At 38.8% G+C, this 22,642-nt stretch overlaps 2 protein-coding genes and 1 long non-coding RNA gene across 4 annotated transcripts; 1 reads left to right on the top strand and 2 right to left on the bottom strand.

The window, feature by feature from the left end:
• Positions 1–4,174: 4,174 nt before the first annotated feature.
• LOC127534545 (uncharacterized) lies at positions 4,175–6,549 on the top strand. The gene is made up of 2 exons (XR_007942700.1): positions 4,175–4,931; positions 6,081–6,549. It is a non-coding gene; the product is annotated as an uncharacterized LOC127534545 (long non-coding RNA).
• On the bottom strand, positions 6,507–17,878 carry LOC110945753 (solute carrier family 17 member 9-like). Its single transcript, XM_051949941.1, has 14 exons — positions 17,711–17,878; positions 16,844–17,041; positions 16,594–16,733; positions 14,616–14,715; positions 14,401–14,525; positions 13,289–13,294; positions 12,117–12,213; positions 11,925–12,021; positions 11,680–11,767; positions 11,541–11,575; positions 10,962–11,077; positions 8,567–8,622; positions 8,452–8,481; positions 6,507–8,347 (listed from the first exon to the last, which is right to left on the bottom strand). Exons 1-14 carry the CDS (start codon positions 17,833–17,835, stop codon positions 8,178–8,180), a joined length of 1,383 nt encoding a protein of 460 aa, XP_051805901.1. The 5' UTR covers positions 17,836–17,878; the 3' UTR covers positions 6,507–8,177.
• Positions 17,879–18,209: 331 nt separating this feature from the next.
• LOC110946351 (glucose-induced degradation protein 8-B homolog) lies at positions 18,210–21,962 on the bottom strand. Of its 2 annotated transcripts, none has more exons than XM_022187897.2 (5): positions 21,799–21,962; positions 21,355–21,482; positions 20,824–21,020; positions 20,343–20,540; positions 18,210–19,813 (listed from the first exon to the last, which is right to left on the bottom strand). In XM_022187897.2, the coding sequence occupies exons 2-5, from the start codon at positions 21,473–21,475 to the stop codon at positions 19,640–19,642; spliced, it is 690 nt and encodes a 229-aa protein (XP_022043589.1). In that variant the 5' UTR covers positions 21,476–21,482; positions 21,799–21,962; the 3' UTR covers positions 18,210–19,639. The 2 variants fall into 2 exon arrangements, with proteins under 2 accessions (XP_022043589.1, XP_051805515.1); XM_051949555.1 differs by lacking the exon at positions 21,799–21,962 and adding an exon at positions 21,654–21,771.
• Positions 21,963–22,642: the final 680 nt, after the last annotated feature.

Raw genomic sequence — 22,642 nt, 5'->3', positions numbered from 1 at the left:
ACTGGTTTTCAGAGGGTTAGACGAGTATTTATTTCAAGGAGTATGTTTACAACCACACATGTGAGGGGGTTGAAACCAAATGAAATAAAATTAAACAGAACTAAAAGTGGACTTCATATTGACATTGATGAGCATTCCCACCAGGAATAAAGTAAAAGATAATCAATACAAAAAAATAAATTTCCTGTTCACCTCTTAAAACCCAAAACACACCACAGTAGCACCCTAAACTAAAACTACCAATGGGTTCCCTGTTTTCCTTTCTGAACAGTTCAAAGGTCCCTCTCTATCTCCCCACACATCCACCAACCGCTGGAAAACATCTCCAAGGTTCTGCTGAAGCTCAGCTTCCCCTCAGAAGAAGTGCTGCCAGATGAAGGAGCCTTTTGAGAGGCAGCTGGCATCGTGATTGGACGGTACTTTGGTCTGTTCCAATCCAGCTTCAGCTCCAGAGACGGCAGGCGGGACGAGTAACGGAGGCCGGGTGGACGAAGGCATGCAGCTAAGTCAATCCAGAAAACAACAGAGAAGTGCAGCAGCCCAGGACCAGAACAAACAGAGTAGCACAGTATGTCTCTCAGAAAACAGCATAATATAGCCTTTGGTATGAAAAAACACCATCATATACGTGGTATATTTTACAAATAACAAGTCAAAGGAAGGAGACATACATTGTAGAATTGTTGTCACAAATAACTCCTTTGACTTAACATCTGTAAACAAAACAAAAATGTATCAACAAAGTTTTCTGTTAGAGTTTGTGTTCTTCTAAATTTAACTTCAAGATTTTAAATACTTTAATTTACTGCAAATGAATATCTCCTCCAAATGTCTCACTAATAATCATTATCAGCCTTAAAAACCTACAAAACACCCCTCTATACTCGACTGCACTTAGTACAGTCCGGTTCCCCCTTCTATAAATATGCTTGGAATCTTCCACTTCCTGTTTGTCAAAGTGACCTTCTACCTGGACAGGTTTTGTTGAAGCTCATGCAACAAACATTTTGGGTAACTGCACTTTAATATGGATGGATGACACTGAATTAGAGTCTGTTTCAATGAGACTGAGTTCAGATGTATAGCTCTGTCATTAAATAGTAAATTATTTCTGTGAATTCACAGAGAAAAGTCTGAAATGTTTGCTAGGTTAGCGTCCCACATGTTCATTGGCTCAGCTGAAGCTAACTCTCTCCAACTTCTGGATCTCTTGAGTTGCTTGTTGTTAAAATATTTTAAATATCTCGCTTGAGGTGCTGAAGCTCAGAAAATCTGAGGTGTTTGTTCACAATAAGCTCATTCTCAAGTCTTATCTGAACTGTCCTCTTTTGTTTGAACTTTCCCTAAACTTAGGAGTTAATAACAAAGCAGCACATCCAGACTCAGTCTCATTTATGTAGAGATTAAACTTCAGTGTCATTCATTGATGTTACAGTGCAGTTTTTCAGATGTTTGTTGCACATGCTCCTGACCAAACCAGTCCAGGTGGAAGACGATGTGAAGAGAAGCTCCAGAGGATGAATATCACATGTTTACATTGGAAATAAATGTCCTTTAATTAGACATTGTCATGCAAAATTTGGATTTCCCTTTAATGATGTTCAAATCTTTGAGTGTTTTGTTAATGTTAGTTTCTAAATGTTTTCTGACTCTCGGCCCCAAAGATTAAAACCTTCTACGGCTCACAAGCTGCAACAATTCACACATTATCAACTATCTTTCTGACTAAACTAAGATAAAAAGTGGAAAAACTGCCTGATTCCTGCATCATGAATATAAATCTTTTTGTTTTTATGACAGTAAACTGAATATATTTGGGTTTGACATTTTATAAACCAAAACAAAAAATGAATTCCTGGAGAAAACAATCAACAGATTAATGGACAAAGAAAATGTTTTCCAACATATATGGCTGAATTACTCTAACATTACAAGATACATACAATTTAAATTCAATTTTATTTTTATAACTTCAATTACAGGTCAAATTGTCTCAAGACACTTTATTTTTATATTTTTTGTCATATTTATTATATGACTGTGGTATCTGAACACCAGAGAGAGAAACAACGACATGACAAAGTAAGAAATTCAAACCTCTTGACGAATCCAATTTATTATTTGTTTTTTAAGAGACTAATCGACAATTAAAATAACTTTCTCCACTAAAACTAATAAACATGAGGTCAAATAGAAGGAACAGTTTTAAATACTGCAGTCCCACGACGACAAGAATAAAGTTTCTGAACAAAAACTAAATCTGCTGGTAGATTCCATTAAAGTCCTAATAAATGATAAAGTGTGATACTAAAGGTTTGTGGTGCTAAAAATCTCAAAGTAAAGATATCAAGTTGGACATCTGGATGGAGGTCGATAAAAGTTGACCTCCCCTCATTTCTCTGGAGCCGACTCCATGGATTTTAGGGATGCTGGTTAAAGACCTGCTCTTCTTGTCGTCTTCCTTCTAGTCGCTGTAAAAAAAATTACTCCATCCTCACCGACTTCAACGCCTCTTCATGACAACTTTTTCTGCCTCTGACCTGGTGGAAACTCGAGAAATTCGGGGAAACCCGTCTAGACTCGGATTTTCGAAAAACTCATTGGGCGGGGGAAGATGTGGTGGGCAGTGGGGGAGTAGAGTGGGGCAGTGGGGGAGGTGGGGGGGTAGAGGGGGGAGGCTGCCGGCTGCCACCCACCTTCCCTCCTACTCTCTGCCCTGTCACCACCCTGACTCCACCCAGACTCTGCCTTGACTCCACCCATGTGGTCACTTGGAAACTACGATGTCAAAGGGACAACGAAATTATATTTTTTATCTGATCTGTAGCTCAGTGAGTTAAGGGTTTGCTTATGGTGCTGCAGGTTGCTGGTTCAAGACATGACCCTTCTTAAATTTTTTGAAAAATTTAGACAGAGAAACAAAGAAAAATGCTGGTGGTAGGTTTTGAACCTACTACCTTCCACTGGGCAGTCTCTCTTCCTACCCCCTGAACTACTCACTCAGATACTAATAATTCTTTTTTTGCGTATTTATCATCGGGTTTTTTTGCCGCTTTCAAGTCTTTTTTTTTAAATTGAGTCTCAACTCGACCGTTTTTCTCAGGAGGTGGGACTTTAGCCTTTGTGCTGGAGGGTTGAACCCTCAGTTCCAAGACTTTCCAAAGCCTCGACACCTCCCGAGTCCTCAGGATCTGAGCTTTCACACAGTCTGAGGGCTGAAATTTTCTAAGTCCCACAGAAGATCTCTGTACTATTAAATGTACAGAGTGCTACTTACTGTATTTCATTGTATTTTAAAATTGACATTCCTGCACAGAACATTTGGATTATTTTACCACAGATCAAGGGTACGGATTGTTGTTGTTCACTGTGTATTGGGTAGCTCTCATTTTGATTTAGACTGATTAGCAAACAGAACCCTGTGATGATTCTGGTTTACACCTGAGAACTAGTTGCAAAAAGTACAGAATATTATTTCTTATTTTAGGTGTGATAATTGTCAGTAAACATTCTAAGAAGTGGAAATTGACAGGGTTGTATATAGTGCTGTTCTTGCACAATATTTGTCACTTAATTGCCCTCAGGATACTGTTGTTGAGCTTACTAATTTTACATAACAGGCAGATGCTGCAGCTGATGATGTTGTAATTCTCATAAACAAGGAAACAAGTCAATCATAATTTGAATGTTAACAGTCCAAAATGAAAAGGTCATATACAGCTTTCCTACTGGGTTTACACAGCCCCCCCCCCCCCCCCCCCAAAAAAAAAAAAAAAAAAAAAACACATGAAAAATACTTTGTAAAAGCGAGAGGTGGGTAGCAGCTTTCATTTTTTCTTACAACTTTTCGTTGCCCCCCCCTCCCCCCTCCCAAAAAAAAAAAAATCCGTTGTACGCCCCTGGGCCCCCTCACTAAGAAGAATCTGGATCGTCCCTGACTTCTCCACAATCTTTCCGCCGTTTTTATTGCAAACAGACAAGTAGAACACTACAGTTTGACCAGATCATGGTGATGAGGAAACAGACAGTCTTTGTTCCTGGGAGCAGAAGCAGGTGTTGAGCGTCTCTGCAGAGGTTTTAAATCTCCAGAGCGATGCGGGCTGCAGAGAGGGATTCCTCTCTTGGCATTCACCGCGTGCCTTAATTGTATGGTTAATAAATCAAGGTCCGCCGTGAACACGAGGAGCGAGAACCCTGCCTCTTCTTAACACAGACACACAAAACAACACAAACTCCTCAGCAATGCCTGGACGGGCCTGAGCGCCTTCGCAGCACAGATATCCAAAATGTGAGGCTGTTTACGCACATCTCCTCCTCACTGATTTATCACCGTGGTGAAGAGTCCGGTGTCTGTCCGTCGCGGTGCAGCTCGCAGTTAAACATTCCTGCGATGTGTGATTTCTTGTGACGGATCTATGGAGGTAAAAAAAAAAAAAAAAAAAAAAAAGGCCAAACAACACAGTGTCCGTGGAGGCAGCCGGTCAGGCCCAGTCGGGGTTATCCGGGCAGGAATGAACGCCTCGCTTCAGTCAAATGAATCCTGTAACAGAGATCCGTCGGTGCTGAGGATGTAAGACATTTCTCCGCAGAGGAAACATCCCTCCCTGCTCTGTCTTTCATGTCCCGGTCCTCACAGCTGAAGCAGCGACGTCATGACGCAGATGCACGCAGAGCTGCTGCCGTTAAAGCGCGCAGAGACCCAGTTAACGGACTAAACGGTGCGCTGACCGGGGTGCTGAAAACCACAGCAGGAGCTTTCTGCAGCCTCATCCAGTCACCCTGTTCTCCTGCAATACTGGGTTTAGTTGGCCTTTTGTGAGGGAGTTCCTCTTTCAAGCGCCATTTACCAAAATAACTCATTTAAATGCCCAGTTTGCTTTATTAAGTTGCCCTTTAACACAGGGTGGACCTGGGTAAGAAGCCCTGCAGAGGTAAGAGACACCCCATCACACTGTAGCATAAAATAAAATAAAAATAAAATAAATGTTATTTTTATGGTAAAATTCTGGCAGCTGTCGTCACCAGAATGCTACCGTAAAATTATGATAAAACATTTACTTCATTTATGGGGAAGAAATGTACTGATGCTGTTGATTTTATGGTTAAAAATGTGCTCATTCCATATTTTACTGTAAAAATGAAATTTTAGCCTTTAACCCTCCTGTTGTCCTCATTTATAGGCACAAAAAAAAATTTGTTTCCTTGTCTAAAAAAATTCCAAAAATTCAGTAAAAACTATCCCGAATTTCTGAAAATTTGCAAAACTTTCAGAAAGAAAATTCTAATAATTGCTTAAAAAATTCCTTTAAAAGTTTCATTTAAAAAAAAAAAATCCCTAAAATTTGGGAAGAAAATTCTTGTAAATATTTTCAAAAAATTAGTAAAATTCTTCAAAAAAAATCCTAAAAGTATCTGAAGTGATTCTAAAGTGATTACATATATATATATATATATATATATATATATATATATATATATATATATATATATCAGTAAAACCTCTAATATTTTCTTTAAGAACATTCACATAAAAATCAACTAAAATTGGCTAATTTCCACCATATTGAACCAGACTGATTTCTGCTAAAATCTTAGTGGCATAAAAGTCCACTACTTTCAGTGCTCATTAGTGCCTTTTAAATACATTTCTGAATATACTAAAAGTATTAGCCACTTGATTGCCACTTGTAGAGTGTTTTAGAGACATTTGTTTATTTAATTTTGATACAGTTTTAGAACTATTGGGGAGGTTTGCTGCAGCAGAGCAGCTGGTTAAAATGTAATTTGCTAGTAAAATCCATGCTAGCTGTTGTTTTATACAGTTACCATTGCATCAATTGTTTGTTTTTTTCCCATTGTGTTGCTCAGCTTCAGGTGAGTTTTTGCCTAAAACATCAACTCTTAGAAGTAATGATTAAATGAAACTGTGATTTTGAAACTGATGAATTCTCTATGTTGTACAATAACACTTGAATTAAGTTGATTCCATGAGCTCTATCCTGTGACCACATATGTTTGTAAAATTAGCTTAGAAGTAATTTTCTGTTGACCTTATTTATCGGTCTGTTTTTCTTCTTCAGACGAGGTGGAAACCTCAGAGTGAATCTCAGAACCATCAAAGAAAATTGCAGAGATTTGAGACTCCAGAGAGAGACCAGTTTCCAGTTCTAGATGCCGTGTCCAGCCCACAAGATGCAGAACCTGTTGGTGGTGGTAGGACTACTGTGAGCTAAGGAGTCCTCATATTTTCACCATCTACCCTGAGTGCAGTCAGACTGAACTGTACAAACACATACAGCTCTAGAGACAGATGGCCTATCCATCTCTCTTTATTGGGAATCTATTATAAATCTATTTTTTTCTTTTGTTTTGTTGTTGTTGTGTCTTAATTTTTATTAAGGATGAGTTTTATTTGGACTTTGTTGATACCAGTACTGTTAATTGTATTTATTTTTGCTTCTCTCGATGATTTAGTGCATAAAATAAAGACACAACAAGAAAAGCTGTAAGCTAATTAAATTTATTTTTGCCAGATGCTGGGCAACTCAACATCTTGTATGACTTTTCATTGACACTGACCATTCAAATTTCCTTTGACAAACTATTTCCACCAACTGACAGCCTGCAAGTTTTCACTGGTGTCCTTCTGTGTTACTTCTCATGTGTCTACTTCCTAGATCAGCCTACTTTCACAAATTAAATGAACTTTAAAGTTGGGGAGAAAAACAAAAGTCATTTTCCTTGAGCTTTGTTTTTTTTTTTTTTTAAAGCTAACGGTAATAGTTTTCTAAGAAAATGAAACCAAGAGAACTTAAGACGTCGTACCTCATCGCCTGACCTCAGCAGCTTCATCATTATCAGTTCTGGTGTGTGTTAGCTTGAAAAGACATTGCACAAATACCGATAACAGCACCGTTTGTCAAGAATATATAAAATGTAAAACAAGTGATTGCATAAGTATTCATCTGTTTTAAAGTGAACAAATTAAACACAACGAGTGAAATGGACATCATCTGAATCACTGACGAACCAGTCCTCTGGATAAAACTACACCATGAAGACAAGAGGACACTTCAAACATCTCTGTGAAAAGGTTAGTGAAAAGCATGAGTCTGAGGATTGATTGAAGAACACGCCCAAGCCTGTGAATATTCTTTGGAGTTCATTTAAATCCATCATTAGGTAATGAGATGAGTGAGGCCACTAAGACACCTATGACTCGTCTGAAGGAGTTACAAGTATCAGCAGCCAAAATGGGAAAGACTGCATACAACAACTGTCTTTCACCAGTCAGAGCTGTATAAGACAGTACGGTGACTAGCAAAGAGAGTCCCTGTTGAGAAAAGCTTGTCAAGGATTCAACAGAAGGCAGGTGAGAGACTCAACTGGAAGAAGGTTGTTTGGATTGACGAGACTAAAACTGAGCTGTTTTACCACTGGATTAAACACTATATTTGGCAAACGCTGTGAAGCATGGTGGTGGCAGCACCATGATGTAGGGATGGCAGCAGGGAGCAGGCCTTAGAAGGCTTGTAGAGGCTAAAATCAATGCAGTAAAGTTTTGGGAAATCCTGGATGACCTGATGGGGTCCGCAAGAGAACTGTGACTAGGGAGCAGATTTATTTTCCAGCAAGATGATGATCCAAAGCAAACAGCCAAAGCTACACAGAAGTGGTTTAAAAACGACAAAATGAACGTTCTGGAGTGGCCAAGTCAGCTCAGACCTGAATCCGAGTAAGACTTTGTAGCTGGTCTTAAAAAGTACCGTTAACTCACTCACAAGTTGCTGTCTAAAAAGCAAAATGAAACCAGGATTCAATGTGCAATAAAATACTATCAAGGGGGGGTCAAGAATTTCTATAGGGATTGTATGTACACATTTTTGTTTAAATTATACTTTCTATAATAAATATATCGTCATAAACATTTTTATAAAACAGTCCACATTTAGCAGATTATAAGTGATTTACACATCATCAAAACTATTGAATAATTAAGTTCCTTCATCTCAAATTCTACAGTATTTCCACATACTTATATATTCAGCAAAACTGTGATTCTTGCGTCAAAACAGTGACAAAAATATATAATTTAATAGTACATACAAAGGCAGAAATTCCTTTATAGATACCGAGTTGTGCTTTTACTACTGTGTAAAAGTAATGTCCAGTCTGGGTCAGAGCACAGAATCCTGGCTGTATATTTCCAGGTCGACACGACGAGCATCGCCAAAGATGATGAAGATCCCGAGACCCGTGACATTAACTAAAGTGATGAGAGAGAAGACTGTAGCCCACGACATGGTGACCTCGATCAGGTAGCCTGACACAGAGACCAACACCAGCCCTGTGCAGCACATGAGGACAACAGTTTTGAGTTAAGGTCAGTGCTGGTAATTCAGAATTTACACTTTTCAATTTCAGATTCAAATTCCGACAGTGACGACATACCCATCAAAGCGCCCATCATGTTCATAAAACCTGTTGCATAAATACAAAATTAATTAGATGTCTATCAATAAAACATACTAAATCAATTTTGATGAAACTGCTGCTAAAAACTCACCATAGAGAGCGCCTGCACATGATGGGGTGAGGTCTTGTACATTCACAGACACACCACTGAAATGCAGAAATAAAATAATGGTAGCACATTCGACAAGATTATTTCAAATTCAAAAATTTACAACATCACAGAAATGTGACTGGATTTACATATGAAACCTTTCTGCTGACTTTTAAAATTCTCCTTACTGTTAACACATCCTATCTACAGGCTCAACCAACAATAAATGGATGCTTCTAAGAAGAACTGCATCCAAAGTGTGTTCTATTTTATTCATCTGTGCCACAGAGCTGCTGCTGTGCATAAATGGTTAAAAATGCATCAGTGAGCTATTGCTCCAAATAGTTTGTCTGCGATTTTTGGCATTGCTCCCTTCTCGAGCGCTCCTAAAAATCTGAAGCAGGCCTTTTCATTCTCCACCCTGCTGGCCCATCGGCTGATTGTCCTTCCCAGTCCCCCTTCACTTAGCCGTTGGGTCCGTGAGGTGCTTTTTAACTTGAAAGACTCAGGTTTGCGCTAAGAGCCTCAGTGAAATCATTTCATGTTACTTGGGATCTGAACTACATACATTCCCTAGACTTTTCATCTGAGCTGGTAGATTTATAGATGTAATTATCTACTTAATTTTTTTAGTATTTATTCTATTTAATATCATTTATCTTATCTCCACTCCCCTCCTTTTTTTCTTTCACTTCTTTATTGTCTTTATTTAATTTTTCTTTATTTACTTTTTAAATTCATTTTTAAATTACGGTAATTAATTTATTTTCTAGTATAGAATTGCTCTTTTTTCATCAATTTTTATTCTTATTTTGTGTGTGTGTGTGTGTGTGTGTGTGTGTGTGTGTGTGTGTGTGTGTTCTGAGCATATGTTCTATATTTTTGTACCTTGTGCTGTAAATTACACTGTCTGTCTAAAATGTTCTACAAAGTTGGGAAAAAAAGCATCAGTGAGCCACACTGCTACACTAAGTGACTTGATACTTAACTGCAATTAATCAATTAATGTCTTCATAGTCGTTTCTTTTGAATTAATCTTACACACACTGTTCTGCTGTTGCAAACAAAAAAAGCACCAATTGTTTATTTATCTGTTTCCTGACATTAAAATAAATTCAATATTTACACCTGTTTAAAGACCCCTCTGGTGAAATTCAAGTGTTTTTTTTTTACCATCTTTAACTTGTCCATGATTCATTTTTATGTGCTACATCATCATCATCATAAGTGCAATAAGTAGTCAGCACCAGCATTTCCACCTTAAAACTGTGGCGTACTAGTGACAGACTCAAAAACACAGATTCAACTTCAGTAGTTTCATGTGTACCAAACCTATAAAAACCAGTCAGACAACGTACAGGACTCGTTTGTGTTTTAGCCAACTAGTGTTGCATTCAGGGTGTATCAAAAAAAATTGTCTCCTCACTTACGATTAACACTCGTAGTACAGTCTTTATAACATTCAGGCGTATGAAATGTTGAGAAAAGGTAAAAGTGTTTCCAAATCATCACTATTATTGACAGGAAAGGAGCAATGGCGTAATAAATATGAGCTTCAATATCGACATCAGTGTTTGTTTTGTTTTTCTGCTTAGTTTTTATAATTCAAAAGGTACTTTCAAAAAACGTCACATTCTAAGACTTTTTACTTGCTTGAGAAGATGGAAAATTTAGCAAGAAACAGGAAATATAATGTTCCCATGATACAGTGAGCTACACTGGGCGCTGTTTTAACATTTTTCCATTTTGAACTAGAATCATCACGATGCCTCTGCCAACCAGTAACGTCATAGTTTACATCCATCTCCTCTTCTGTTGCTGAATGACCGGAGACACGTTTTGTGTAGAAAATGACATGACTCGAGTAAAATCCTGTCATAATTAGCATTCTCAATCACTGAAGTCACACTGACTTTTAACCACAAAAACCTACTCAGTATAGTTCATAAGTGTAGGAACAACCTGAAGACATAATGGCTGTATGTATGGGTTTTAATACTAAGACTGTAAATAGCTGTACGGATTTTGCACTTTTGACTTTTTTAAAAAGACACAAATATATACAAGCCCTCTAAAGTCTTGACAACATTGGCACTAATTTTCGTCACGCCTCCTGTGCTCAAAAAAAGGGAAATATTATATTAAATAGCTAAGACTTCTCAGAGAGCACCGAGAAGTCGGGTTTTCAATTGTAAAAAATGCCACATTTGTTTTAAACTACGTAATCTCTATCATGATAGAATGCTGTGTGATCATGCTTTCTGACAGCTAAAGTACTGCCTTTAATATTTTTAAGTATTAGTTTCATAAGTCGAGCAATGGTTGAGCTATGTTAATTTCCTGTAGAAATGACTAAAGGTTGCATAATTATACACAGTGATGGAATCCAACATACCCGCTGGTGAATGAGGACACACCCACGGCAGCAGAAATGAAAATCACAGCAGAGTGGAATGAGATGGATCCAGACAGAGCCATTATAAACATACTGGATAGCCCCATGGCAAAAAACTGAGGAGGGAGAGGCATGCAGGTGAGACATTTAAAGACGCAGTTCAAAATCTAAACAAAGGTGACGCCACATAAAGCTTCGAAAAAATACATAAAATCGCAACTACATTCAGGCTAATAGGAGGTACAAAACCTAATCTAAGTTTTGATGTGATTCATTCATTCATTCATTTATACAAAATGATCTACACTTTTGGAATGAACAATTACCAGCAACTAAAGAATATCAGTTTTGTATTGTTAAATAGATTTAACTAGGGTTTACACTTCCACATTTTATATTTCAAAACGGGAGTACATTTACTGCCCGGGGAAAGCGTCAAAGCTTGTAATAACTTGCTTGAAACAGGCATTTGAAAAATTCCAACAAGAACATTTAAGTCGTTGGTTGGAACAAATATGTCACCACAAACACACTTTTATCCTTGCAGCTACACAATCCCAGCAGTGTTCTCATACTAACCTGCATTATCTTTCTCACAGAGGCTACATTGTATCCTACAAGAAAAAAAAATACAAGATAAAAACTTTAAAATTAAATAGATTTTAACTGACATTAAAACACATACCACAGTAAAAGACTAATGGGACTTAACTGATACCTTGGTTGATGAGGAAATCTGAAACATATCCTCCTCCAAGTGCTGATGGAATGGCAATTAGCCATGGAATTATGTTATACACACCCCCCTGCAAGAACACATACACCCAGAGACAACAAAGAGGTTTTAACATGGAATTTAAACAATGCTTTTGACTTGATGATGTCTGAAGAATGGGGGAAAAATAGAACGAGGCTACAATGCGTCATGGCAATGTACTAAATACCGGCATATTGTCGTATTACCGAGGCATGAGGAAATGATTCCTTGAAGTACGTTGGCAACCACGACAATATAGTATAGGACGTGCTGCACATGCACATGTGAGTAATCACCATGGCCCTGAGACAGAAGACGACAAACAGGGAGATGCAGTCACACTGGTGCGATCACATAATCATGAACTGGTAAATAATGAAGGATTACAGGACATGTACCAGACAGGTGGCTTCTTAAACAGACTCAGCCAGCGTGTTCTTGATAAACCCCACTGTGAGTCCTTCCTTGTCTTCATCTGCTTTGGGGTAACGTCACCTAAACCACACGTTGAACAGTATATTAAACCGATGTACACGATGCACAAAGTAAAACATTTTTTTTAAAAACAGATAGAAGCTTTATAAAGCATTGGATTAACCTTCTTTGTGCATTTTTTCTCTGTCACATTTCTACTTACTGTGGGCCCATTTATCCCTGCAATATAAAGTCCTGCACCTCTACAGAAACAGCATAACCACTGCAGGAAGTAGACAGAGCTCAAAATGTATTCTGTGTAGTCTGACACAAGTATAATGTCATGAATCATATTCACTTGTTTTCTTATGTGACAAAAATGTAAAAAAACTGGAATCAACATACACAACATATACATTTTTCCAAGTGCCCAAAAATGGTAATGATCCTGGAAGAAATACAGCTGCTCTTCATGTTACAGATATTGTACTAATACTTTGTTTCCATACGCATCTCCTCTGTATTCTGAGTAAAATGTCAGAACTTTGTCATGTGACTAATGGCTCCTCAGTTGTACAGAGGAGAGCTGAATGCAGTATGGCTTCCCCAAGAACGACAAAGGAAGAGGCCGAAAACAATGGTCATGGTGGTCTAATTTTTTTTCCCAAAGATGAACAAGACAGAATAATGTTGAGAGGAACATGAATCTGTGTAACAAATTTAATGTCCAGTCAATCCATAAGTTGTCAAGAGATTGAATCAATCCAACTCAAACCCACAAATTCTACCAGAAACTTGGGTGTCGTGATCGATGATGAACTAACCCTCAAGGCTCACATGGCCTCTGTTGCTTGGTTGATTCATCCTGTACAACATCAGGAAGATCAGACTCTTCCTGTCTGAACATGCAGCACAACCCCTGCTACAGGCTCTCATAATGTCACGCATCGACTGCTGCACCTCTGTACTGGCAGGCCTCCCCACATGCACGGTCGAACCTCTGCAGATGATCAAGAATGTAGCAGCTCATCTGGTTTTCAAACAGCCTAAAACAGCTCATGTCACCCCACTGTTCAGATTGCTTCACTGGCTTCTCAGTTGCTGCCTGCATAAAATTCAAGACCCAAACACTTGCATTCAAAACTACAATGAAAACTGCTCCCTCTTACCTGAACTCTCTCATTCAGGTTTACACTCCTTCCCGCTCTCCCAGTTTCGGCCAACAAAAGGCTCCTGAGCCAACCAACACAACAGGGGTGGTCGATAGCTAGACTCTTCTCCTCTGTGGTTCCCTGGTGGTGGAACAAGTGACCAAATGCTGCTTTGTGTGTTATATGTTCCCCACCTTCCTCTTCTCCCATCCCTCCTCCTCCACCTCTCTACCTCTTCTGTCCCTCTCAACCTGAAGGCCAGCAGGCACACGGGTCCCCCCACATAAAGAGCCGGGTTCTGCTCAAGGTTTCTTCCCCGTTAAAAGGGTGTTGTTCAGTCTGCAGAATCTCTCTGAGTATTTAGGAAAAGACTAAAAACCCAGCTTTTCACTGAACCTCTTTGCACAAAAAAAAATCCTACTACATCCACACAGCCTGTAGGCAGCACAGTCCTATTAAAAAAAAAATACTGTAAATACTGCTTTCTTTTCTTTTTCTGAAGAAAATATTTCCATTTATATATATATATATATATATATATATACACTGTGTGCATTGTGTGCTGCACTCTCTTTGTTTCAAGTGTTCTATTTGCTGCTGTACACTGTAAATTTCCCTGCCGTGGGATTAATAAAGGTTTAATCTATCTATCTATCTATCTGTCTTATCACATGTACACTTGTTTTTATGGCATTTATCCAGGTTGTTCTCTTCTGACTAGGTCCTTGCTTGTATTGTATTTACTCTCAGATGTACGTCGCCTTGGAAAAAAGTGTCTGCTAAATTAAAGTGTAGAAATTGTAGATTCGTTTAACAAATCACCAAAGTATGTAAAATTCACAATCTTGGAACCAAAATCTGTGGCAATCCAGAGTGTAATATTTAACTTAGTAGGTGAAAACATAATTACTTGACGGATCACTGAAGCCATAAGGATTCTTCCTTCAGGGACCACGAACTTCTTTACAAATATGATGGTAATCCACACAGTAGGTGTTAAGAAGTTTCATTCTGGACTGGCCGTCTGCCACTAGAATGACTTCTCCATCCTCTGCCTAGATCATTCAGGACTGTGAAAGTAAAACTTCTGTTGCTCTTGCTCTTGTACATCACTAACCTTTTAAAAAACACTGCCATACTATCAGTGCCCAGAGTCCTGCCAGGAAACCAGTACTGTAGAACATGCTTTCCCAGCCATACCGGTCGAGCATCAGGGAACCCATCCCTCCTGCTAACAACGTTCTGAAAGAGCAGCAGACAGAGGAAAAAAAAAAGGTGTCATCAGTGATAAATGTGTGTTTACATGTGAAATGATGTATGTGCACAACGTACCCAAGATTGCTAGCGCTGTGCATGGTGCTCATTAAAAAGCCTCTCTCTCCTTCCACAACACGCTGAGAGCACAGGCTGGCCAACGATGGGAAAAAAACACCTGCAAGACATTACCAGACATTCTCAATTCATGTAATATGTATGAGCTTAGACAGCTCAACCACCATGTATAAGGTCTGTCAAAGACAAGTGTACAGATGCTCCTGGCAGCTGTAAACATCCACCTTAAAAAAAAATACAGCTATTTTAATGATTGATATATCATTTTAGACAGGATTTTGGACTGCCAGTTGGGGGAAATAGATGTCTGAAAACGGTGAAATTGGTGCATTTTCATTATTTGTGGACTACAATTGATAATGGCAACAATTATTAGTAGCAGCTTTCTATTGAAACATACAGCTTGCATTTGCCTGAACAAAAGTAAACACATGCTTCTTCCCTTTTCCGTTTCCTCTTTTCTCTCTCTTTAACTTGGTTTTGGGAACACGTTTCATGCGCACAGAAGTTGCTTCCTGTTATGATAATGGCCAAAACAACAGAACATTAGATTGTGCAGCAGAGTTATCATTGAACCATCAGGACCATTTTGCTGAAGGACATTGCGACAACAGGCCTTCAGTCTTGATAACTTTGTTTGAATTTTGTCACAGCGGTTCGATAATTACAGGCATTTAAAAAGTCAACACATGCAAAAAATATGTTTAAAAATAGGATATATGAAAATAAGTTTGTATTTTTCATGCTAAAGAGATGAAAATTTTGGAGTCACCATTAGTTTGTGCCAGATCCAAAACATTCCCCCAAAATTATTACTTAATAATGCCTAAAGAAGAGCACTGCAAGATAGGACAGACATTTGATGTGTAATGAAGAAGGATAAGGTGAAAATCATTGCTACCAGCTTGAAAACAGCAACAATTACAAATTTAACAAGAGAACAATAAAGCCTAACTAAGAACTGCAAACATATGAACTGAAAGTTGTGGTTACAATGGTCCAATATTTATTTCCAAAGCTCTACATACATATATACCTGCACCATTGGAGTCTATTTAAAGGAATTATTAAGTGTTTTGGGAAAATGCAACCAGTCTGAGTATCAACATGAAATATTTCAGGTTAATTTAGCTTAAAGATTAATAACACGAGAAATGCAGCTAGTTTGGGTTTGTTCAAAGTTTTTGTTTTAAAAAAACATATATACATAATTATATGCATGTATAAGAAGACGCAAAGCAGCAGAAACCAAAAACAATGGTTATGCAATCGTACTAATTCCTGTGTGTATCATGTGACTAAAACAGACAAAAGAAAACATGGAATGTCTAAAAGCTGTTTATGGCAGTACAATGCCATAGCTATTGATGGACGAACTTCAGTGATTTTGTTTATTATCAAGAAAACCACGGAAAATGTCTCGATATCAGCTCTTAAATTAAATTCTTATGAGCTATTTTTGTTGTTATCATTATATTTGTCCAAACAAATGTACCTTTAGTTGTACCAGGCATTAAAATGAACAAGAAATTGAGGAAAACAACATGACTGTTTGTCTGTCTATCTATCTTTGGTTTGGAACACTCACTTCCTGTCATCTGTACTGGTTGCCTGGCAACAGCCCTCAGTCCAGGACCGTAGACTGTATAACAAAGACTCTTAAACAGTTTATGTCCAAGACATTAAAACCACAGCTTCCCTTTTTTTTTTACACTTTCGCAAAGCTAACAAATTGGATATACCAGGTTAACTCTTGAGTTTTAGAGATTAATTTTGTTAGCTTCAGTCAGTGCGGTGCTAGCAGTTTTACCCTGTTTCCAGTCTTTATGCTATGCTACTGCTTTACATGTGCTGTACAGCCATGAGAGTAGTGTTGATCTTCTCATGTAACTTTTAGTAATTAAGTCAACATTCATACTTTTTAAAAACATGTTGATGTACTCCTGTAAGTGATGTGTTCAGCAGGTGCAGTACTCACCCTGCAACAGTCCCATAAGAAATCTGGCCACAGTCATGACAGCAAGGGTGTGAGACCCCAGATAGGACAGCAGAGGGGTGCTGGCTGTGATCACAGCCCATGATGCTGCAGAGATAACCAGGACACGCTCTCCTCCCACTCTGATAAACATTCACAGCGGGTTTGACTGGCATCCTGACATTCTTACCCATACAAGCCCTTTCGGTTGTCAACTCATTCAATTACATGTTGTACAAGTTGAATTGCATACTTGTCACTGACGTGTCCTCCCAGAATCTGCGTGAAACAGTAACCCCAGAAGAATCCACCCAGGACCAGCCCAGAATCGATTTTACTCCAGTTGAAAGTGGCTGCCATCGAGACTGCACAGATTGGCATGGTCATTCTGGCACAGTAGAGGAGGCAGGTCCCCATAAACAGCATCCCGATCCATTTTCGAGCCAGGGATCTGTGAACAGTTTCTGCTTCATCATATCACAACATACATCAGCTAAACAAAAGTAAATGCAAAGTATGGCCAAAGAACAGGGGTGAGTGCTGCTGTTTTGCGGGTATTCAGTAAAAAAAATTGAACTTTGAGGTTTCAATCCAATATTTCACACAAAGCAGCAATTGTCAGATTTGTTAGAGGTGAAATCAGAGCATCAACAAAGTCACTTAGAATCTATGAATGCATGAATAAAATTTGTGGCCAATACAATCATTACATGTTGAGATATTTTGCTTAATCGGTTGCCCTCCTAGTAATATACAGATAGCCACTGATATTGGACCAAATTTCATGGCAGTCCATCCAAGATTTTAAGGTTGAAATATTCTAGTCTGGAAAAAAGCAGTTAACCAAGTTAACCAAAAGCCATACTTTTATCATGCCTAAAAACAGAACACTCCAGAGTGAGTAGTAATAACTGTCTGAATTTCTAGTAAATACAAGTTGTGCAGACATCAAGGTACTATTTTCAGGGGACAGTTTTCTTTTCGCAACATGTCACACATTTTCATGTCATTTAACAGAAACAGATGAGCACACCTCAGACGAACCCTTTCAGGAATAGCAGGAATGCGTATAAACCAACCTACAGCAGTGCATTCTTACTCTAATCTTCTACGGTCTCACCTTGGCCACAAGTTTTGGTCTTCCAGCTCCTCTTTAATAGATCCATTGGGGGTATAAATATTAGGACCTGACAGAGAACAACTGAAGTCCTTGCTCTTGTTTCCTGACGAGTGCTTGTCGGCCATTCAGAGAATGCTGCCGTCTTCTCTGCTCTTCTCTGGGCAACTCTTCCGTGCTGAGAAGGGTTCCGCAATATAAACCTCATATCCTCAGGCAAACCAGCCAAACGTGTTGGGACAAACAGCACCTGGTTGTGATTTGCAATTCTACAGGTGCAGGTCTTGGCAGCAGTTTCAGTGGCATGACATTTGCATACGCCTCTATGAAAGACAGAAATGTTGTTGCTTCTCATTATTTTACTTTTAAACTATCAACAAGGTCAATCAAAAGCTTGAGACAATCTTTATAAGTATCCCTCTAATGCGTAGTAAATAGGATTCAGTTTGTCCTTATATATTTGCAAACATGTACACTCCCAGATATAGAAAAAAACAACTCATTATGGTTCACAAAAGTTTTGTTTATTTTAATAATTGCAAATCTGATCTTAAAAATGTGGAATAATAAAAGGGATGTGAGTTGTCTGATTCTCAGTATTTGCCAATATCTATAAAGATGATACAACCTTAAAAGAAATTAAGGATGGACAACTAGCAGCAAGTTTGTTTTTTATATATGTGTATATATAAAAATAAACAAACCAAACAAAATAAACACGCACAAGTGCCTTTCCCCCATTGAAAAAAAAAAGTTACACTTACATGCAGGTAACAGGAAAATACTTCAAAAAGTGGGAAAATGACAGCACTCTTCAAAATACCTGTCCAGATTCTAAATTTATCAGCTTTGGATCATGATTTATTATTATAACAAAGTCACTGGACACAAGAGTCTGTTCCGGTCTGATGTCATTTCAAATATGAGAGTTAAAACTAGACAGCACTGTCATTCTTTAATATCTCTTGAAGCAGCACTTTCTCTCAAGCAGCAAATAAATCCTGCATCCATCAACAGGACTGGCAGAACTGAACCTCAAAACATCTGTAGCTTAGAAGCACATAACCTTTTGCAACATGTCGGAGGCAGTGCATACTGTGGAGCTCAGAAAAGGCCTAGTAGGCTCAACTTAGTAAGAAAGCCCTCTCTGATTCCAACCCATCAATCTGGACACATTTCACCTTCCTAAATACATGTAAAATGGATGAATTTACAAGGCAGTTCATGCCATAATATACTGTAAAGGTACAATCAAATTTCAAGGTGTAAAAAGCATGTGGCTGATTTTATAGCAAATTGCCAAACACCATAGTAAATAAAATATTACATTAATTGAAATTATATTACATTAATAAAGTGTAGCTTTCCATTTATTTGAAAAATAGTGACACTTTTTTTTAATGAAATTTAGACTTTAAACTTATTTCTGATTTAAAACAATCTACACTCCTGCAGTCTCAATCTAAACATATCTTCAGTAAAAGAGGGCATTTATATCTTGCCGTTTCACCGTACTCCCCTCCACCACGGAGAGCCAAGACTTTGGCCCCACACTCAATGTTGACATTGTTCATTCACACCATCAACTCTCTTGTCTGGCAAAGTAAAGTCTCGGTGGGGCAAATGGTCACAATAAATAATACTACCCGCTGACGCTTCCAAAACACAAAATATAAAATAGCTATTGGAATTTGTCATCTCCAACATCTATCTAAAAATCCAGGATCAGTATTTAAACTAAATAATTTCTGTCACTTTGCAAATACAGCAATTTACAGTTTGCACAATGAGTTGAGTCTTACCTCTCATGGATGGAAAACGAAAAAACAACGTAGCATTTGTTTATACATATATGTTACCTGGTTGTCACACAGTCACTGACTGATCATAAATTAAGGGGACGTGGAAGGTGGTTGTTTTTGTCGGTTTTGTTCACTTGGGATCCTCGATGGTGCCCGTGCTAAGGTCAGTCATTTTGGGATATTTGACCTTCTTCTGGTCCAGCTCATTCTGAGCCCACAGCAGCAACTTCAGGAGTTTAGCCAGTTTGGGCGTTGACTCCCTGTTTTCATAGTCCAGCACAGCTTGGTTCACCTCACTCCACACCTGTGCATCAAGACATGAGCGAGAGTCAAAATAAGTTAACAAATTTCATAGTGAAATATTTATCACCTACACTCACTGTGTTCTTATTGCTTTCAGAAAGTCTTTGACACAGATCTGCCAAAAGAACCAGGAGCAATGAGATGGGTCTACCACACTGGACCCATTCATATGAGACAGCTGTAGAAACACCAGTCTGAAGTGTAGTTCATAAACTTTATACTCAATATGGAGTGGAATTTTGCACAATATGTTTACACAAGTTCTGCAAATACTAAAATGCTCCCAATTAGTTATTACATGTGACTATCAGAAACATAAATAAACAGTTTTTAAAATGCACAATACAGACCAAAACACACCAAAACTCAGACACAAACAGGACTAAAAGCACAATGATATCACTAAAATAACTTATTTTTTGGTTACATTTTTTGCAATGATCCACCCACATACCTACCTACCTACATCTGAATAATTTTTAAATGTTACTGTGTAATACTGATGTGAAACAAATACACGATGAGCCTACCTTTTGCCGCTGCATCATGTTGAGCAGGTCTCCAAAAGGTGACTCTTCTGGGTTGTCAAAGGCCAGGAGGGCTAATGTTCGCTCCATCTCTGTCAGACACTCTCGGCTCTCCTCCCCCTGCTCCGCCAGCTGTGTCTGAGCGAACTCCAGCGCTGACTCAGTCTCTCTTAGCCTGATTAATTCGATCAAATGCTGCTGCTGCAGGGGAGGAAATTAAGCACAAGTTCAAGTTTTGTCTTGTAAAGCTTCATCTAATATCACAATAATTTCCTCTTTAACCACAGAAGAACATAATCTTGTCATGGACGATGGCAGTCTGGGTTATAAATAAAGGGTTAAATGTTTATTCACATTTTACCATTGCCCAATACACCACTCTCACTGCTTGACCATAATTTTCAAAAGGTATAAAATTCACCTCTGATAACTCTCAGACTTACCCTTCATAATTAGGCATCAGAATTCAAACATGCAAACGTACCTGCAGGTGAAAATATAAGTATCGATTGGTGTCAAGCAGCTCTGGGTGTAGGCTGTTGATGAGTGCAATAGCTTCCTGTATCTGGCCTTTCAGGATCATCTCTCTAATCTTTATCCTTTCATCCAAAGAGTCCAGGTCCACACTCGGTTCGATACCAGACTCCATCCGAAACTTCTCCGCTGCCTCTTTGAAACCCTCTTCAAACATGTAAAACAGACACAGATAAAATCGGATTTCCTTGCTTTCCGAAAACTCACACAAAATAAAACAGGTGCATGTAAACAAGGGTCACAGGTTACAAAGACTTTGTTAACGTACAAGCATAGATATGTGTAAAATAGCATGTTTAAAGCAAAATCAAAGTGAATGAAACGTTACTGCATAAATACAGATATTAGCAATAAATACAGGGTTATGGACACTTAATATACATGAGGTAGGTGGGAAAAAAAACAAAGACATGAACAACAGTATTGTAATACAGACTGTATATTGAGCTAAACAGCCACTGTTTTCATGCTGAGGCCTCACCTGTCACCAGGTAATTCATAATGAGCCGATTCATGTCTGCCCTCTGTATGTGAACGTTGTTTAATTTATCCATCCACTCTTCTTTTGTGATGTCCTCTGGCTTTTCAGCATAACTCATCATTGGGATCCTGAGAAGTAGGAAAATCGTTGGAAACAGCGAAATGTGAGCAAGACTGACACAGCTTGGTCACACTTTGTATCTACAGCGTTACAACCGTACACAGACAGATATTAAGAATTGAATGCACAAAAGAGGAACACACAATTCAGACAAAAATGTTAAATTAACACCACAGTACCTCTGCTACTTAAATAGCATCCAAACGTGTGCAAGCGTTGCAGAAAAAATGATCTGAGAAATTGTCCGTGGCTTCCAAAACAAACCCATTTCCTCCTGAGCAACAGCCCGGGCTAGTTAGCAAACCGCGCGTTTACACAACTTACCGTGCAAACACAAGGTCCGGCGATTATCCTCTCCAGCAGGCGTGAGAAGGGGGTTATCAGGTACCAATGCGCAACCCTCTGAGCGCCGAAAGAAGAATAAAAAAACAGAAAACGGCGTCCACAAGACCAAGCTTTTCGAGGCTAGCTAACTCACCAAGCTAATGTGATAACCTCGCGATAGGAGCGTCGGTCCTGCGAGGTCTGTGATTGGTCGAGAATGTGACGTCACGGTTGCCGAGGAACAGTTACGGTCAGTGCAGCGACTGAAGCATCAGAATCAGTAAGTTCACACGTACGCGGTTTTAACAGCTGTCAACAGCGAGTTTTCTCCTGCTGGTGATGTCCTACAATCATTATGTGGAACAACACACAGAATCTTGACAAACATTAGTGAGCTGGACACAATACAGGTAATTATTGTAAAATGTTTCAAGACCCCATATTGTGTCCATTATCAGCAAATGAATCAGTCTCATGTGCTCCCACAGTGTGCCTTTCCAGCAAAGATGGTTCATTTCACCTTAACTGTATAACCTCTGGTTTTAGGGCTGCTTTAAACAGGCTATTTTGCTTTAAGAACCAATGAGCTGCTGCCCCCCCCCCCCCCCCCCAAGAATAAGTTACCGGTATTAGCCTTTTGTCATTTCACTTCTGTACATCCTTGATTTCTTTCCTTGACTCCTTTCCTTACATCTTCGTCCCTCACACCAGTAAGTCAAGTTGAGGAGACGAGGAGGTGATGCAAAGAGAGAGGAGTTGAGGCAACAGGTATTAAGCAAAATCAGATGTCCTCACCTCAGAGCTGTTCTTACGTGACACAGTTGCATCACTTGGCCCTTGTTTT

The sequence above is a fragment of the Acanthochromis polyacanthus genome, chromosome 6, assembly GCF_021347895.1.
Source record: "Acanthochromis polyacanthus isolate Apoly-LR-REF ecotype Palm Island chromosome 6, KAUST_Apoly_ChrSc, whole genome shotgun sequence".
In the NCBI taxonomy this organism is placed as follows: Eukaryota; Metazoa; Chordata; class Actinopteri; family Pomacentridae; genus Acanthochromis; species Acanthochromis polyacanthus.
Note: the sequence above shows the minus strand (reverse complement) of the source record. Positions and strands in the feature narration are given on the sequence as shown.

Coding starts and splice junctions, on each gene's coding strand:
- LOC110945753 (XM_051949941.1), bottom strand. CDS start 17,835: ATGGCCGACAAGCACTCGTCAGGAAACAAGAGCAAGGACTTCAGTTGT. Junction 14,716..16,593: donor TCTTATGGGACTGTTGCAGG/GTGAGTACTGCA, acceptor AATGTCTTGCAG/GTGTTTTTTTCCCATCGTTG. Junction 14,526..14,615: donor CACAGCGCTAGCAATCTTGG/GTACGTTGTGCA, acceptor CTGCTCTTTCAG/AACGTTGTTAGCAGGAGGGA.
- LOC110946351 (XM_022187897.2), bottom strand. CDS start 21,475: ATGATGAGTTATGCTGAAAAGCCAGAGGACATCACAAAAGAAGAGTGG. Junction 21,021..21,354: donor TATGAATTACCTGGTGACAG/GTGAGGCCTCAG, acceptor ACATGTTTGAAG/AGGGTTTCAAAGAGGCAGCG. Junction 20,541..20,823: donor ACTTATATTTTCACCTGCAG/GTACGTTTGCAT, acceptor CCTCCCCTGCAG/CAGCAGCATTTGATCGAATT.